At 34.3% G+C, this 19,448-nt stretch overlaps 3 protein-coding genes across 4 annotated transcripts; 1 reads left to right on the top strand and 2 right to left on the bottom strand.

Annotated features, from left to right (window-relative positions):
- Positions 1-754: 754 nt before the first annotated feature.
- Positions 755-3,332, bottom strand: LOC140841029 (small ribosomal subunit protein eS10z-like). Its single transcript, XM_073208189.1, has 5 exons — positions 3,234-3,332; positions 3,083-3,131; positions 2,690-2,969; positions 1,818-1,953; positions 755-1,013 (listed from the first exon to the last, which is right to left on the bottom strand). The coding sequence occupies exons 1-5, from the start codon at positions 3,234-3,236 to the stop codon at positions 948-950; spliced, it is 534 nt and encodes a 177-aa protein (XP_073064290.1). The 5' UTR covers positions 3,237-3,332; the 3' UTR covers positions 755-947.
- Positions 3,333-4,972: 1,640 nt separating this feature from the next.
- LOC140841027 (receptor-like protein EIX2) lies at positions 4,973-8,114 on the top strand. The gene is given in 3 exon segments (XM_073208188.1): positions 4,973-5,315; positions 5,362-6,826; positions 6,829-8,114. Coding segments are annotated over 3 exon segments (2,961 nt in total). The 5' UTR covers positions 4,973-5,031; the 3' UTR covers positions 8,041-8,114.
- A 2,781-nt stretch (positions 8,115-10,895) lies between these two features.
- LOC140841026 (dnaJ protein ERDJ2A-like) lies at positions 10,896-17,101 on the bottom strand. 2 transcript variants are annotated; one of them, XM_073208186.1, is made up of 12 exons: positions 16,977-17,101; positions 16,862-16,901; positions 15,868-16,092; positions 15,679-15,774; positions 15,132-15,252; positions 14,924-15,030; positions 14,619-14,836; positions 14,221-14,398; positions 13,983-14,102; positions 12,341-12,427; positions 12,112-12,222; positions 10,896-11,909 (listed from the first exon to the last, which is right to left on the bottom strand). In XM_073208186.1, exons 3-12 carry the CDS (start codon positions 16,051-16,053, stop codon positions 11,079-11,081), a joined length of 2,055 nt encoding a protein of 684 aa, XP_073064287.1. In that variant the 5' UTR covers positions 16,054-16,092; positions 16,862-16,901; positions 16,977-17,101; the 3' UTR covers positions 10,896-11,078. The 2 variants fall into 2 exon arrangements, with proteins under 2 accessions (XP_073064287.1, XP_073064288.1); XM_073208187.1 differs by lacking the exon at positions 16,862-16,901 and having other exon boundaries at positions 16,923-17,078.
- Positions 17,102-19,448: the final 2,347 nt, after the last annotated feature.

The raw sequence follows: 19,448 nt of genomic DNA, 5'->3' as shown, positions 1-19,448 counted from the left end.
ATTATATTTCAAAATTTTTGTATCAGAATAAAAGAATCGATTATAAAAGTTAATTCGATAAATATTTCAAAATGTTATTCGTCATAAGAATAATGAAATCTATTATAAAATTATACATGTTTGGATCGCTGATGAGACATTGGTTCCTTTGCTTGCGCAATGGCACCAGTGTTGTCGCAGTACGACGGGACTTGATCAACTCCATTAGGAATACGCCCCACACTTGGACAAAATTCCTCATCCAAACTGCCTCCTTTGCTGCAGCTGATGCAGCAATGTATTCTGTCTCAATGGTAGAATCCTCAGTACTATTCGATTATGAATTTGTTAGAAATTTGATACGACGGAGTTATAGTTTTATGAATTCATTACTAATTATAACAATATTATAAGATAAAACATTAAAGAGTTGACTAAAATTATAATTATTGACTATATAAAAAAATTGTTTATTCAATTTTATATGTTTTGGTTATAATGTAAATTATAATGACTATTATGTAATGTATTTTTAGTATTTTATTTTATGATTTAATGAATTAATAATGATTGTCTTATCTATTTTTGATTTGATAGCTACATTTTGTTTTTCTTCAATTAATTTGTAAATTTTATTTCAAAAAATAAAGTTTTATTTTTACAAATAAAGAGACATATATTTATTATTATTATTTAATTAAGATAATTTCATATATATAAACTCACAATTCAAAATTTTATATATATATAAATATAACATACACAGGGCTAATCATAGGTAAAATTCGCAATCTTCGAAAAAACACAACTTGATAGTGTTACTGATCCAAAGTAAACAAAATTGTAGACAACACCGCAGTACATTAAGGTTTTCTTAATGAAAAAAATTCGCTCAAGTCCTAATGGATAGTGACATCTGAATTCCAACGAGCAAAAACTATGAAACAATGGAAAACCTAGCAGACAAGTTAACTGGGAGGCGCCCCGCCAAAGCCACCGGAACCTCGGCCAAAACCAGGACGACTACCGGCACCCTGCATTGTGATAGAAACTCAATTTTTAAACTGTTGATATTCAGAAACTTATGTCGCGTTTCTTATTTTGTGTATTCATACAAGACATGCTGAAGGATCCAAGAACAAAGATGAAATGCTAAAACTTGTACATTGAAGAAATAAGGGAACCCAAAATAGAGATGTTATGATACAAAGGAAGAAAGTTTCAAGGGAAAATCAACCAGAAATCTAATAGGAACAGAGCCCCTTTCCAAAGGAAGAATATTTGACGCATTCTAAAGAAATCTAAATCGGTTGAACTAGAAAAAAATGCTGAAAAAATAGATTTTCACATAAATCTACAACCCTGAACAGCTCACAAACATTACAAAAATCAAAGTTTTTAAACAACATAGCACACAGTCAACAAAGGCTTGACCAATACTCTAATGGTTTCACCACATCAAGCTTTGTTTTTAACCAAACATGATCAATGCTATTTCTCATTGTAGAATGTTGCTTAATTCTCAAGGCCTTGGAAAATAAAAATTAAAATCAGTTTCTCGTGTGTCGATTCATTCATAGTTTGCACAAGGGCTGTATCAAAATGATGATAATACAAGAATATTTTTTAGACACGTCATTTTATAATCTCACGAACAAACGTGCTAAACTCAAAAGGCATGGTCATGAATTCATGAATCTCTAAAGAGTACATCATGCTCTCAAACAGATAGTACAACACAGATTACACACTCTTATCAAAAAAATGGTAAGGGAAAATGCAAATGAAACTCGATCCTGATTGAGAAATAAATTTAGCAACAGAAAAATTGAAATTACCCTGAAGGCAGGTTGGTAATCAGCTGGTGCACCACCCTTATCACCACCAAATTCACCTGGTGGCCCCCTTGGACCGCCACGGTAGCCATCTCTATCACCATACCTAGGTCTGTCACCCTCAAATCTTGGAGGTCCACTATGCCATTAAAGACAAACAGCACATAATCACTATATATAATAGGATGAATAACGAAAGATGTGCTGATCATAACTTAACAAAGCGCATCAAAAGTAAAAACAAAATGACTCGCAATTCCTTTAACATCCTTGAGACAAAAAGAGCTTAACAATTTTTGACAGCCCAAATCATACCAAAGTTACAATAAAAGCCAAAACACACACACCAGATACAGGTTTTTATCATTGATGTAAAAACTAGATCTCATTGAAAAGCAGACACAAATATACAGCAAAATTCTATTTCAGTATCATTAATTTACAACACGATCAATCCTCACGAAAAAAAAAAAACACATATCCCAGTAACATAGACATGCAGAATCTATAGCCGACAAACTATCGGATGCATGAAAACAATTACCAATTGGATGTCATAGAGTAAGGCAAGTACCTGAATTCTAAACAGGCTTTCACAAAGGATTCAGGGTGGAGATTGAACTAGAGTGGCTGATTCAATATATTAAGGTGGCGAAAACTTAAATTGTATGAAAAACACATGTAAAAGTTGAACTTTTTTCGAGAGGTGCGACCACCTCTCTTCCCCCGTTCTATAAAAACAATTTACAATTAACTATTCAAACTGATATTCTATTATCAACCCTAACATGGTCGGAATTACCTAACTAAGCAAAACATATAGATCCACTAACCCATTAATAAACAAGTACATGATCAACTTTGTATATCCTTACCGAGGTCGATCTCCTGGGGGACCACCCGTCGGACGGCCGAGTGGCTTGGCAGACTTCTTCAGCGTAGCAGGCACAATCTCTAATGGCAGGTTGAGGTATGTGCGCAAGAACTCAATTCCATCATTTGTAAGATACCAATAATAATGCATCCATGCGAAAGTCTCGCGCACATATTCCTTCGACTTGAAGCTCTGCATAAGCTTAATCACCTGGAGATTGGGAACATCGATTTCTGGATGCTTCGCCAGATTAAAATCCTTCTTCGCATAGCACACACCCTCTGTAAACATACCAAAAAAGCATCACAAACTGTACGAACAAAGAAATTAATAATTGCATTCATGAATCTCTATACACATGCAAGAACCCAGAACAGCACAACAATAATCCGACCTTGAAAAAGATACTTTGAGATCTCTCTCCGGTTCTTCTCTGGGATAATCTGAACAAGGAATTTAATCAAAATAACAAATACATCAAAAGAGATGGAATATTAAACAATTAAAGTAACGTAAAAATAATTTTGAAAGATTAACAGCCTTACCATTGCTACTGAGCAAATCGACAGGAGCAGCTGAATTCTTAGTATGTTCAGTATAATGAAACCCTAGTATACAGATTGTTTTTTGTAGTTGGGCTTTAATGTTGGGCTTGTTATAATACGCATTGGGCTAAGCCCATAATATCTTTATTTAAAGGGTCAATGTATTAAAAATATGACAAAAACTTGTGTGGACGGTCTCACGGATCGTATTTGTGAGACAGATCTCTTATTTGGGTCACCCATGAAAAAGTATTACTTTTTATACTATGATTATTATTTTTTATTGTGAATATGGGGTACGAATGGTTTCTTTTAAATTTTCAGGAAGGACAAAAAACGACTCTCGAAATGCATTCAATCATCAAAAAAAAGGTAGGCTCGACCCGTCTCACAGATTATGACCGTCTTCCGTGAGACGATCTCACATGAGACCACTCTAAAAATATTTATATATTCCTGTTATAAAATGAGAGTTGTTTACACTCTATTATAAAGTGAATAAATTTGACATATGGAGTATAGTGTATATAACGTAAAATTGAGTGTAAATATCAATTCTCGGTAGATATTTAATAAAGGTAAAAAGCTAAATTTAGTCATGTATGTATTGAAGTTTGAAGTTTTTAGTCGTGTATATTTCATTGAATCAAGTATGGTCATGTTACTATGTATAATAATCAATTTTAGTAATTTTTGTTAAAAACATGTAATTAAATGACTAACTTTATTGTTAAATTTTTATAATCACATGGTTAAAACAATTTCTTGAGACATTGAATATATTTAACAATGTAATTATACAAATTTAGCAATGATATTAGTCATTCAATTACATGATTTTGAGGAAAATGACTAAAATTGATTATTAAAATATAGTTACACGATCATAATTGATTCAATAAAAGATACCGATTAAAAACATCACACCTCAATACATCGTTCCTAGCCGCTCTCTCATTTTTATTCAAAATATTCGACTCGAGCGTCGGAGGGGTTACGCCGAGACACCTTGCCGACTCCCTTCTAACGGTCTCCTTTGTGATTTCAGGCCTAGAGTAATTCGAGGTCTGTATTCGAGCTAGTCTCACAAACTGAAACAGAACCTATATTTTTAGTGAGTATCAATATACAATTAACCCTTGCATCCCAAATTTCTTTTATTTTTCTCCTTTCTGTGTTGATATCAAGAATAAAAGTAAAATTTTCTAATGCAAAATCAATTATATGCTTCTGAAATTGAACTAAAATAATTTATCGACTGAATAAACTGGAATAAATCAACAAGAAATCGTTGCAAAATCCCCAAACTAGGAAAAACAACATAAAAATTATGATAAATTGAACATAAATATCAAATCTTGGATAAACTCATTTCTTCGGCTGGTTGCCTCGTCCATTTCCTTCCCATTATTTAAATGTTGACCGGATAGAAAACAAGTCTTCTCTATTATTATTTTTGGGTCCACGGAAAAATAGTAATACAGAAGACTCGTTTTCATAATTAGACTTCGTACAAAATATAATTACTAAAATTCTAAGATTAAAATAATATTTTTTCTTTGTAATTTTATATTTTGTTTAGATAAGATAAAAAACTGATAATTTTTTAAAATTTTGTGGGATTATTTATTTTAAATGAAAAAAAAAAATATTTGGCGTGACCATTTGCGGTTGTAAAGTAAAGTTTTGGGAATTGAAGTTCATTTCCACACGTTTTTGGGAATATATGTATATATATATATATATATATAGCAGGGATTGGCAGTTTGCTGTTCTTGAGTTTTAACCCAAACCAACTATGGAAAACATGATGGCCACAACGAACAAAATCTTCAATCTTCATGTTTTCTCAAGTATTCTTATAGCGAGCTTAGTAGCTGTTCTTGGGCAGCAGAATTCAAGTAACATCAGGTGTCTTGAGAGGGAGAGACAAGCTCTTCTTAAGTTCAAAGACGAGCTTGTCGATGAACATGGCCGACTCTCCTCTTGGGGATCTGAAAATAGTCAAAGAGAGTGCTGCAAATGGAGAGGTGTTCGTTGCCATAACCGAACTAATCACGTCACACAAGTTGAATTTGAGGGGTCCATCAGAGTTTCATTATGATTTACCCAGTTTTGTTCCTCGGAGTATTGCTCCTCTGGAAGGTAAGATTAGCTCTTCATTGCTTGAATTGAAGCACTTGACTTACCTAGACCTCAGTCACAATTATTTTGGTTCTTCAAATATCCCAGAGTTCATTGGTTCATTTGAGGAATTACTTTATCTCAATCTTTCCAATGCTCATTTTAGTAAATCAATACCGCCAAGTCTTGGAAACCTTTCCAAGTTGATATATCTTGATTTTAGTCAGAACTATGATCTCTACAGTGACAATCTTGATTGGGTCTCTCATCTAGATTCATTGAAATATCTTGACCTTAGTTATGTTGTACTCCGCAATGCATCCAATTGGTTGGAAGCAATTGGCAAGTTAACTACCATCGAAGAATTACACTTTAGATACTGTGTACTTCAAGAAATCCACCTTTCTTCCCTCCCCTTGATCAATTCTTCTGCTCCTCTTGCTATCCTCGACCTGTCAGGGAATGATATCTCATCTTCCATGTTTCAATGGTTCTTAAACTTTAGCAAAAGCCTGACTTTCATTGATATCTCAGGTAACAATATAACAGATCCCATTTCTGCTTATACTTTTGATGACCAGATCTTTCTTGCACATCTTGACCTCTCTTATAATAACCATGAGGGCGGGATTCCTAAATCCTTGGGAAATATGAGTAGTTTGATATACTTGAATTTGCAAAGGAACCATTTAACTGCTCAACTTTCGGAATTAACGATGAACTTGTCTGAGAAATTGCAGTATCTAGATTTAAGTGGTAATAGGATAAGTGGTTTGTTACCTAATTTTTCAAGGTTTTCATTCTTGAACCATCTAGGCCTTGGTAGGAATAAACTCGATGGCTCCATTGCAAATGGTTTTCTGAATATTCCATATCTGATTCATCTAGATTTGTCATCTAATAATTTCACTGGTGCAATACCAGATCTTACAACTTCTCCGTTCCTTAAGAGATTGTATCTCAACAACAATACGTTCAATGGATATCTCAGAGAAAGCATTGGATGCATGTCAATGATGGAATCTTTGGTTCTAGCTTCAAATAACTTAGAAGGCATAGTTACAGAGTCACATTTGTTCAATCTATCTTGTCTGCAAATACTTGACTTGTCCTCTAACTCACTGTTAACAGTAAATTGTAGCCCACATTGGGTTCCTCCGTTTCAACTAAAAGTCATAAATCTCTCCGGGTGTAAAATAGGACAGCGTTTTCCGCAATGGCTTCAATTCCAAAGAAAGTTAGAATTTCTTGATATCTCGAGTTCTCAAATTGCAGACACCGTTCCCCATTGGTTTGGTAAATTAACTTCTAGACCAATGTATCTGAATGCATCAAATAACAATATACATGGCATCCTTCCTGAATCTTTTTTCAAGCTTACAAGATCTGTAGGCACAATAGTGTTGGAACTATCAAGAAACAAAATTAGAGGTCAAGTGACTTTTTTGTGCCATAACGAGAATGTGGGAACTTGTTGATCCTCTCGGATAACCTATTTTTCGGGCATCTTCCGAATTGTGTCGCCAACTCTACCCTGTTGAGATTTCTCAATTTGGCCAACAATCATTTCGTTGGGGAGATCCCGAACTCATTTGGCTCGTTAGAATCGCTGGTTTCATTGAATTTAAGGAACAATAGTTTATCAGGTGGATTCCCTACTTCTGTGAGGAACTGCAAGAGGTTGGAATCAATTGAACTCGGAGACAATAAGCTAACTGGAAATATACCAACCTGGATAGGAGATACGTTATCAGGGTTGATTGTTCTAAGCCTAAATTTGAATGATTTGTATGGGACAATACCTTCGAGCATGTGTAGTCTACAAAACATCCAAGTCTTAGACCTGTCTTCAAACATAATTTCAGGACCAATACCAAAATGTTTGTATAATCTTAGTGCAATGACTAGAGAAGCAGCTGCTGCTTCTACATCGTATGGATACCGCATCTCATTTTCTACAAGAAATAATTTTGTGTATGTACCGTATAATAGCTTACGCGATGGTGCATACATTATGTGGAAAGGAAAAAAAGTAGAATATGTAAAAGGTTTGCAACTTATGAAACTTATTGATCTGTCCAACAATCTTTTAGATGGTGATATTCCTTCAGAAATCACAAAACTTGATGGCCTAGTAACGTTAAATCTTTCAAGAAACCATTTATATGGACAAATTCCTCAAAACATCGGTCACTTGAAAGGCTTGAATTCCCTCGATCTTTCCAGAAACCACCTCTCTGGGAGCATTCCAATTGGAATTTTTGAATTAAGTTCTCTAGGCGTCTTGGACTTGTCCTACAACAACTTGTCAGGTAGAATCCTGCCTCAATATACACGTTTCGATAAATCTGCCTACGCGGGAAATTCTGGGCTTTGTGCACGTCTTATACTGAATAAATCTTGCCCCGGAGAAGATGAAATCAATCATCGAGATCCAAACTTCTATAACGACAAGAATGCAATGAACAATTGGGAACATGAAGATGACAAGTTGATTACTAAAGGATTTTATCTCTGCCTGGCATTTGGTTTTCTCATTGGATTTTGGGGGATCTTCGGGACAATACTACTCAACAATTCTGCAAGATTCGCATACTTCAAATTGTTGAACACCATGGAGGACTTTGTATACGTGACAGTAGAGCTGAGCAAAGCCCGTTTTAGGAGTCGCTTTCGAAACTAACAAGTATTGCTTGTAATTGTTTTTCTAATGATAATTTTTGTTTTTTTATAATTAATGTAAGACTAATTTGTGTAGCTTCTTTGCATGTGTCTTCTAGGCTTAGATTGGAGATTGTCTTAAGGTACTCGTCCCAAATTGGAGTTCAGCATATATGGTTTTTATGCTTGGCTTTTTTGCTCCAGTCTAGCTCTTTTTCTGAAGTGAATAATTAATAGTCTGGAATCTGTTAAAACTTAATGTACATCTATAAAGTAGTGAATAAAAAATACATGTAAAAAACAACATAAACAATGATTAATTTATTATAATTCAGTTAGTAATAAAATATAGATATAAAATCAATATATTTATTAAATTTTTAATCATTTTAAATTGTCGTCGACATTTGGACAATCAATTTTTCAATATAATTAAATATTTTCATCAGATGGAAATTCAAAATCGTGTCCCAGAGACAACAAAAAAAAAAAAACAGAAATGTTGTTAATATATCTCTTACATTATAATTTTTCTCAATTAATTCAATTCACGCACTCTTTCATTCCAATCATAACATAAAGTCTAATGTTATATTGTTACACACGTACGGCTGCAAGAAGGAAAATTATTATTAAAGACTTTAGCTAATGGATGGAGTTCTTGCATTTTATCTAACTGTATTATCTTCCGATATAGCACAGATATCATGTTTTTGGGTAAATATAGTAGCAACCTGAGGACACAGACAACACACAATTTTTGTATATTTGTTTTCTTAAAAATTATGACTAATCGTAGCGTTCTGTTTCAAACAGAGTAATCGTTGCTGCAAACGTGTAGTACGTGAATATTTGACCAAGGCACACGTAATTATATGACAGGCAGCAGTGTCATGTAGTTATTCTGGAGCTGTTGCTATTGCAACTATCTTATATCAAGATAGTTGCACTCCTAGTTTCTTAGCCAATCATGCTGCAAATATGGTATAGTAAACAAAACAGTATTTGAGCTTTGAGAGTCCTTGAAAAATTCAAAAAGGTTAGTTGATTACGTTGATAAGAAAAGTCAACAAAGGAGGTGGCAGCATTCAATGGGCAGTTAAAATTTTTAAAAGAAAAAACGCGGGCTGCACCTGTTGAACAAAATGAAAGTTCTAGAAAATTTATCAGACGCGTTTTTAATACGTATTCACACTGACAGAGGCTCTGTAAATAGAGTTTCCCGTTCATTCTGAAATAATATCTTCTTCGAGTTTTCTCTCATTCTATAGCATTTGAGTGCTTAGTTCTATAATATTTGTGAGGTGTTTGTTTTCATGTATTAAGAGAGTGTATGTTCTCATTGGAAACACAGTGAGTAAGTTGTATACCACAAAATATTATAGTGGAATTCTTTTCATGTTGCCCGTGGTCTTTTACCCTAATAATTTTTAGGGATTTTCCACGTAAATCTCGGTGTCCAGTTTATTCTTTATTTTCGGATTCATTATCTCAAATTACCGCACGTGAGACCAACATTTTAGATCCATCAGACAAAACAACAAAGGTAGGAAACCAAGCATTAGCATGTCGAAGATGCCTCGACTGCACTGTTTCTATCAATTCTTCCCGACCCACAATCAGTCTGCCAAATCCCATTAAGACTCTCTCCTCGTGAACAGTTAGCAAGGCCGCCTGATGAACCTTGACCTTACTTACCTAGATCAAATTAAAAACTCACTCTTTTCCATTATTGAAAGGGATTCTTGATAAATAATTGTTGTTTACAATGAGTTCTATTTTTATGTGTAGATATTTTTGAATTAAATGTGCAGAGTTTGAATGATTATTTGTGACCGTACAAGTAAATTTTTGGGAAACATGATATTCACATGTTGGGTAAGATAATAGTTCCCGACCTGTTTAGATTTAAACATATCCATTTATTTTATCCACTCCACTTTGAAGTTTGTCTTTTATAAAACGCATATTGTTAGCATCCAATAGCATTCCATACTAATGTTAGTTTTGATATTTGATTGTTGTTCCGTACAAGTTACAAATTTAAAATGTCAAAAAATATTGGATACCCTCTTTACTTTCTTTTAGACATGTCAAAACGGGCTGACGACGCGAGTCAGCCCGCCATCCTCCGCAACCCACCATTAGGCTAGGCAGGTGGGGCGGGACTCTAAATGGCCAACCCAGACCAACCGACCTTGGGCCGCGGGTTAGACGGGCCGACCCGCTTGATTTTTTAAGGAAAAAAATGCGACACAGTATCACAATAAACATAGAAGAAAAATATATTTCAGTTAAATATTTTCATAAAATACTTAAAAACATTTAAATAAGAAATTAAGAAAGCATACAACATAATCCATAAAAGGTAAAATGCTTAAACCAAACATGAAGAAATTAAACAAATATTATAAAGTCAATTATCATTAAATCCTATTCAATTTCGATCTTCTACATTATCACAGAGATTCAGGTTTTAACAGGTGAGTGATGGAAGCGAGGCGCATAAGAAAAATAAGATAAGAGATTGATGGAGACGCATGAGACTCATTCCAATTTTTATATAAAACTTAAAAATATAAAATTCTACCATAATTTGACGGGCCACCCTTGGCCCGCAATCCAAACGGGCTCAACCAATTTGACTTCCCTCCAAACGGTATGCTATTTTATCAACTCAATCCGCTCAATTTTTATAACGGGACATGCCGGTCCGACGAACCTGACCCAATTTGACAAGTCTACTTTCTTCAACCAAATAATAGTCGATACACGCTAACTTGAACGTCTTTGTTTGGTGGCATGAAACTTCACAAACTCAAGTTATTCAGACCACCATGTTGATGAATAAAGAAAAGAAAAGAAAAGAAAAGAAAATAAATTCAAGGGTTGTTTTGTTTTATATTTTATACCGAAAATTAAGGCAAATCGGAAAATATGATCTCTTCTCAGGTACAATTAAGCAAAACTTTGTGAAAATATTCAATCATCAACACCTATGTTTAAAGGGAAATCTTTTGTGGATTTCAAAATAAAGATCTAGCATGAAACTATAGCATTTCACTCCTCATCTGAACCTGAAGTCTCCGAACCAGACTCTTTGCCTTTTCCATTTACTTTTCCTTTCGAATAACCTTTACCTTTTGATTTCTGTTTCTCATCTTCGTCTTCGCTATACTCGCTATCGATATCCTCCTCTTCCTCTTCTTCGGACTCCTCTTCCTCTTCAATCCCATCTTCTGGAACAGCCCCTCCATCGATCAGCCCACCCCTCGTCCCAGCTCGTGTCCGTCTCAGAACTTTCAGCTTCAAGGGCACTTTTTTGTCGCATCCAATCCAAGAATCGCACAACAAATAGCACATCAAGTTATAGTTCCCTTCTGCCGTGGCAAGAAACTTACCCATTGCAAGCCGAGACCCACTCTTAACTCGCTGAACCGCTTCCTTTATAGCAGCACTTGTTTCCCTTGGATTCGCCGCAAGAACCTCCATTCTTTCTTCGATTGCCGTTGAAGCAGTGCTAACAGCAGCAACTTCATCCATAAAACTGACCTTCTGGGAGAACCACACGGTATTTGTATTGGGATCAGCGAGTAAAAACCAGAAATTTTCTTCTTTGTGGAATGGATAACGGGGGCTGTGTGGAAGGGCACCGATCAAGCCATTCGAACGTTTCAGGGTGATCCAAGCTTGAACAGTAACTATGTCACCCTCTTGTACGCCTTCCTCTCCTTCAGTGCAGCAGGTAACGTCTACTGTAACCGAAGGAATCAGTTCCATTACCTTTTCAACATCTTGCACTTCGGGAAGCGACATTTCGGCCACTTGAGTCAGAAGTTCAGCTCGTTCTTGAACATTCATTTCTTGGAAATCTTGAAAATTACGCACCTTCTGCGAACAAGTGGAAGGGAAAGAACAAGATTTACAAAAATGTAGTAGGTAAAAGAACTAAAAAATTACACTCGCAACGAAATGACAGGGAGTATTTATAGAAGATATTATGTCTGTGCCGTCTATAATGGCCCCTAATTTAAGAATATACAACATGGAATTCTTCTGTGGGGAAGAAAAGGGGTGAGGGAGACATATTAACCTTTCGGGTGATTTTCTTGATTATATCCTCATTAAAATGTGGAAGCTGTAAAAAAGGTGCAATTCCATCAGCTGACCCTCCTGCAGCCTTTCTTGCACTAAGAGGAATAGCCTACATCATAGACCCATCAACTAGTTGATATTATTTGAGGTAGAATGTTAGTCGAATTGAATGGACTCGTTTAAACGGCAAAATTTCATATTTTTGGAAATAATATTTCAGCCCTTACCTGAACGATACACTGGGAAAGTTCAACAACTCCAATGGTAGGCCTGAGCCAGCCTTGCCCTTTGGAAGTTCGTGGGATGATCGCCATCTGCATGACCAAAATTATGACAATAGTCAAGAGGCTGTTCATACACATGATGAAGAAATATGACCAAATTGAATCATCATCATCATAGCACATTCTCTCTGGTTGTGGGTCATTTATATGGATATTAATTCTCCAAACCAAGCAATTTTCAAACATGTCATTTTTAAACAAGATCTAAGGTATCTTTCTTAACCACATTTATCCAATTTTTTGATAGACTACCCTTCCTTTTGCTCATACTGTAAACTACCAATCTTAGATATGTCGGATCAGGCCCGTCTTTCGTCTCCTCTTCACATGACCAAACCACGTTAGACGTCTCTCCCTAATCTTATCTTGTATAGGAGCTACACTTAAATAGCTCATGATCCTTTCAATCCTAATTTTGCGCGTTTTGTCACATATCCATCTTAACATATGCATCTCTGCTACCTCCACCTTATGCATATGTAGTCTTGTACTCAGGCTTCCGTCTAAGAAAAGGAGGTGGGTTCCTAATACGCCGAGCCATAAAGCAGAGTTGGTTGAACAATAGTCTTGTAACATTTTCTTTTCAATCTCGCAGGCATCCTTTTATCGCATAAGACTCCTGATGTCATCCTCATTTTATCAACACTGCTTCAATCTTATGGTCTATCCTTTCTAAGGTTCTGAGTCTTTTGGAAAATAAGGCCAAATGGAATAATACAACAAAATAAAAAAAAACAAAATGTTCAATATCCCAAAGGAAACAAAGCTCAATTTTCCAGTAGTTAGGCTAATGATTTCGTAAATGATAACGATAGTACAATAGAGGACCGGCACTTTCATAGAATTTTCAAGGAGAGTTAGGATACCAAAACACCAAACTTAAATCAGTACTTTGTAAGTTTTTTTTCTGACCCAAAAAAAACTTAAATAATTTCGTATTTGAATATAATAGTAAAAAAAACATAGGTTTTTATCAAAGAAGTTGAAGTACAGGCCCTAAAACCGACATATATAAGCTTCTTAATTTCAGCTGTTTTAGGCATTAATTTTCGAATTAGAAGTCCTACCAACTAGCATTTATCTTAAAAAAAACATTTCTCAAATGGTTAATTTGTCCAAATGCCCTATCAATTTTGAAGACAATTCTGACACCACAGACGAACTGTGGGAGAAAATAAAGTTCAGGGTCGCCAGCTGGACAATCTTTATTAAAGAATTTCAACATTTGACGATTTCTGAATTAATTAGGGATTGGAATTATGTATGGGCATGATATTACTATGATAGTGCTTAATACGTTGTCCTCTTAGTCTTCGTGCGGATTACTCATCCGCTTTCCTTGTAACAAATTCAATTATTATATTCAATTATTAATAATATCTATTTTCTTATCAAAAACAAATTGAAGTATTAATTGCAAATCTGTTAATTTTTAACGAGTTCCACTTTTTAAGCAAACAACAAGAATGGAAAATTGTCAGGAACCCAATATAATGCAAGATGTCTTCTTTTGTAAACGGTACAAAAACGTTAAAACTGCAGGGATAACCAAATATTATAATAAAAATATTTTTAAAGTGGTGACCTTGATCAGCTCCTCAAGAAGACGAGGTGCGAATTCCAGAATCTTTTTGCAATCACGTTCCAAATCTGGGGATAAAGATGTCGTTTCACGAGTCAAGTGTGCTTGAATCAACAGTTCTGTCTGAAGAATAGTGAAGGAAAAGGTAAATCCCATAGTTCAAAGACATATTTCTTTGGTTGAATTATAAGCCAAAACAAAATTCTCCCCGTTAGGACATTTGCTTTAGGTTCTCGTTCACCTTAACAAGTGACGGATGCTGCTTCAAGAACTTTGCTTGTTCCTTCTTTATATTTTTGAGATCTAAGTTCAACTCGCTTCTTACAGTCATAAAGAGTTTGTGAAGAGGTTCATCATCGGTTCTTCGCACCGGGATCTCAAAAAATTCAGCAGCTTTAATGAAGACTTCCATGATTTTGCTGAAAATTACAATCATCATATCCCACGACTGAGATTTTATTTATAGATATGTATTTATAAGTCAAATCAAGTATAATTAAACACAATAGCTATAAGTGAAATTCTTTACCTATGAATAGGGATATGTTAATTATGATATATTAAAAACTACCCTTCCAAATTTTCACATGCAATAAGAATCGTAGTTCGAGAAATTAATGCAACAGAGAAAATATATACCTAGGGGCCAATGAAGGCTTCATCAAGTGAAAATAGGCACCCAGTGTGTCATTCTTGACATAATTTCCGGTATATTTTGAAGATCTCGAAAGATATATAACAGCCATCACAAGTGGCAACAATATACAGACTCCAACTATCCCTATCAATAGTACACCACTTGATGCACTGTCAATATTAAGAAGAAACTGAGGAAGAGCGATTCCCATTTGAAATCCCTGCCTCATAAATAATATAGTGTCAGGTTTGTTTCATTCAGTTTTATTAATATGAGTGAGATAAGCTTTTCTTTCTCGCTACAATACCTGCCTACCATCAGGATGTCCATATTTTTCGAAATTCTCGCGGGAAATGGGATCTGTCAGAGCCTGGTAAGCTTTGGAAATGGACTCAATAAAATATTTGTGAGCAGCTGCAAAATTGAAAATTGTTAGTATTAACATGTCAAAGAAGGTCTCATTTTGTCATCAATTAAGCTCTAGATAGCACGCTAAATTACAAATTTTAAATAACCTGGATCAGGGTTCTTATCAGGGTGGTACTGAATGGAGAGTTTCCTATATGCTTTCTTAATCTCAGATTCTTTAGCTCCGGGCTCTAATCCAAGGATACTGAATGGTTCAAATACTTGAACCTAAGTTGCCACATGGTGGCATTGTTACCCAGAGAACATTAACCTCATGTGAACATAAACTAAAAACACATACGAAAAAGAAGTTTATAATAATAGAAAAATAAGAGCAGTTTAAATATTATTTATAGGACTAACCGTTTGCAGTTAAGCCATAAATTATAGCAGTTAATGATTGTGCACTATAAAACTTCCAATTATACAATGATCCAAATACTACGTTCGGTTATTGCAAATAGGCGACCAGACAGGGCAATAGTGGCAATTGGTACAATCCAACAATTGCTCCAACTTGCAATTCATGAAACATGAATACATTATCTTGGCTTTGTAAAAAATGTAAAATCAAGTGATTGGTACTTCCAGGAATAATGGTACAATAGTTGCAACTCAACAACTATGTAAAATCACTTTTACGTAATGGGATACCTCACGACTAATGTTCTTTATGTAATAAACGAGAATTCCCACAACGATCCATAGCAGCACGAGAGTGAAGTTACTGCATGTTGATGCATTTGCAATCTGGGGAAAGAAAAAGGTGAATCTGATGGAAAAATACTATTAAATACAACAATAGTTAAAATAGAGATACAGGTTGAGTAACAAACCACAGACCCGTTTAAATATTGATTTGTGATATTTCCCTGATCGAGCGCAGTCAGAACAATCACAGTGGATGCTCTTCGTTTTCTTTGAGGCAGCACGGAATAACTTCAGTACCGTATAAGGCACCAAAGGTATAGCGATCATTGACAAAATAAAAATTGGAAATAGAGCATTATTTTCTTCTGAATCAGCCATGAGAATGCTCAATGATTGTGTTGTATACCAAAACTACACCTACAAATGAAATTTTAGAGTGAATGCTCCAAGTTAAGATGCCAAGAACAAGAAACATCAAGTCAAACCTCAAAAGGAGATTAAAAGTTTTTGGAACAAATGTTATATGATGACCCGAATTTTATTACGTCTGGCTTGAAAAGACTACGTCACTCTGAAAAGACTACGTCACCACAGGCCGACCAATGAAGTGAAAAGATAATAATCGAATTTTCTAGATGTTTGTGGTGGTATCGGAGGGATTGAGCCGGCAGTACCTATTCAAGTCTGCCCTTTGTTAATTCTCTAGTATGGCTATTACCTTAATGTTCTTTTAGCAGTTATTCTGTTTCTGTTGTTATTTCTCAACATGCATGGCATAGCACTTCGTTCATCAATTTCAGACAATATCATACAAAATTCGTACAAAATATTACAAACAAAATAAAAAGAAAACCTCGATCCAGAAATATAATTGCATTAACAATTCTCGAAACATATCAAAACCAACACTAAAAAACCTTCAAAAAGACAGGATCTTTTAGCATTAGAATCCAAAATCAAACCCAAACAAACAAAATATATTAAACTTCACACAGCACCCCCCACCCAACCCAGAAAAAGGAAAAACAAAACCCTCCGTAAAACCCATAAAAGTAAAGACCAATCTCAAACCCAACTCAAAATCACGAATAAAATTCAAAACCCACAAAAAAATCCGCAAGCAAAATCAGTCATAAATACCCATAAAAAACAGTGAGCAGGGCACGCAATTTAAGATGTAAATTACCTCGAATTGGAAATCTAATCAGAGATCCGATCGTTTCAGCCTGCAGCAAGCAAAAAAAAACCCGTACTCTGTTAGATGGGTCGAAGATTTAAGAGAGGTCTGGAGTCACTGCTACCTCAATTCTTCATTCTTGGTGGAAAAGCCGAAATCGTTCGTTTAATGTCTCTGAATTTGTAACGGAAATCTTATTGGAAATTTTCCCAATTTAGCCTTTTTATTATTTTTATTTTTATTAGGACACTACAGAGTGCATAGAATTTAAAACAAAATCTGAGCTACAATTTTAGTCAAAGATGAATAATATAAAATCTTGTTTATTAAAAATATGGTTTTTTTTTTATTTGTTTCAATTTAATAACATAATTGAGATTATTATATAATAATGATGAAATGAAATTTTAAATTAGTGAGCTTAAAAAAATCAATTTCGCCATGATAAAATAAATCAATTTATTACGTATAACTTTTAATATATATATATATATATATATATATATATATATATATTAATTTTAATTTTAGAAGTCAATACTTTTAGTTGAATTATTTTGCTAGCACCGGTTTCTAAATTAATGCACCTTGAGGCCTTTAGCTAAACGCTATTAATTTTTCAATACAAAAATAACTTTATACTATATATTAAAGTTAAACTCTTATTAATTTTTCTATATTTCTCTCTTTATCATTTATTTATATCTATGAATGTAAATGAATCGAATCGAGTCGAACATTAGTAAAAATTTATGGTCTGAATCCGGCTCAAATTAGGTATATTTGAGTTTTAGTTTGATTCGAAGCTCGAAATTTTTAAATATTTTGTTTGAGTTCGAGTTCGCTCGAAATATTCAAAACTCATTCTTGAGCTATTCGAACTATTGTTCTGATAATAAAGTTCGAGAATGAAAGTTTGAAATCTCGAAGCGTTCGAATGCTCAAAATGTATATATATTTATTATATTAATAAAATATTAATGTTTGCGACTGTCTCAAGAACTATCAAATAAAATCATTTGGCCTCGAGTTCGGCTCGAAAACAATTTAAACATATTCGAGTTCGATAAATTCGAATACAAATCAAATATTTATCGAGTCGTCTCAAAAATTTGTGAATCGCTTGATTCATTTACAACCCTATTTCTATCTCTAGTTTTTCAATTAACAAAACATAATGCAAAAATAACTTTATAATATCTATTAAAGTTTTAAAAAAAAATCATGTGAGACGGTCTCACGTGTCAATTTTGTTAGACAAATATTTTATTTGAGTTATCCATGCAAAAGTATTACATTTTATGAAAAAATATATTATTTTTTATTGTAAATACATGCATGATTGACTCGTTTCACGAATAAAGATCCGTGAAATCATTTATAAGAGACAACGTTAAAGTTAAACCTTTATTAATTTCTCCATATTTCTCTCTTTAACATTATATTTCTATTAAGATATTGTTATTACCCTTAAGTTTTTTTATCAATAAAATCAAAACAGCACCTAACTATTTCAGGATACAGCCGCAATTTCTATTGTACAACAGAAATGCTTCAACCACTTGCAGCATCTCAGCAACTTGAAGAGTTTCAACCATTAGATGTTTTCGAACCGGCTGTTTAAAAACTTCAACCTTTTCATTTAAAGAGCTATTTATTGAACACTTAATGAAAAACATTATCTGACCGGCTCAGGACATTCAATGAATTGCACCGCTACAAGTAAACCGTGTCTTGCTCCAGTCCCGATAAAGATTTCTATCCTTACTATCCCAAAAATGAAAAGTTATTCAAATATCCTACTAGTTCTGATAGAGCTAACAGTTACCATAAACATGACATTAGCAGCAACTTTTCAGAGGTACGAGACTCAAAATTGCACAAGCAAAAAGACATCAAATGTTTGTACATCAGCTGATAATGACATATCATTTTAACGTTACAAAGTTTACGTTACATGTCCTATGTCGACCGTTGGTATGTTAGCTTATATTAATGAAGAGTTGAAGAATTCAAGAACAGAGCTCGCTGACTTTTATACTATCTGACATACAAGCTGTTCAACCGTTTGATTGCTATATCACTAAGATTGCGCATCTGAAGATTTTGAGCGCACTTAAAGTATCATCTTTCATCACGCATTCAAGCACGTACTCATCAGAAATTTATCTGATCATTCAAAGATCAACCTCGTGTTACCGAAGTCTATTGTTTCTCTGTATCAGTGACATTTGGGTTATTTGACTTATTGTGTGGTGTGGGAACTTAGGGCTCTTAAATATCAAAAAACGTAAAGTGATCACTAAGAGTTCTAACACAGACAGTGTGATAAGTCCTGGTTTTAGTGACGTGTTGCAAAAGTTCGTAAAGGCAAAGTCTTTAGTAGAATCCTTCTTGAAAAGAAAGAAAGGATGACATAGGAGTTTTATCTTTGAACATTCGTAAAACCTTTTGTTTTTACCTTCTGCAACCTCTTATATTTTGAACCGTTTCTTGTTAACCAACTAGCCAACCGGTTGTAGCTATCATTAGAAATTTTGAACCGTCTACTGCGCTTTTTAAGTTGTTCACATTTCTAACCGTTCGAGAAAAGTTT

This window comes from Primulina eburnea, chromosome 9 (assembly GCF_022965805.1).
Source record: "Primulina eburnea isolate SZY01 chromosome 9, ASM2296580v1, whole genome shotgun sequence".
Lineage (NCBI taxonomy): Eukaryota > Viridiplantae > Streptophyta > Magnoliopsida > Lamiales > Gesneriaceae > Primulina > Primulina eburnea.
The sequence above is the reverse complement of the archived record's forward strand: the minus strand, read 5'-3'. Positions and strand labels throughout refer to the sequence as shown.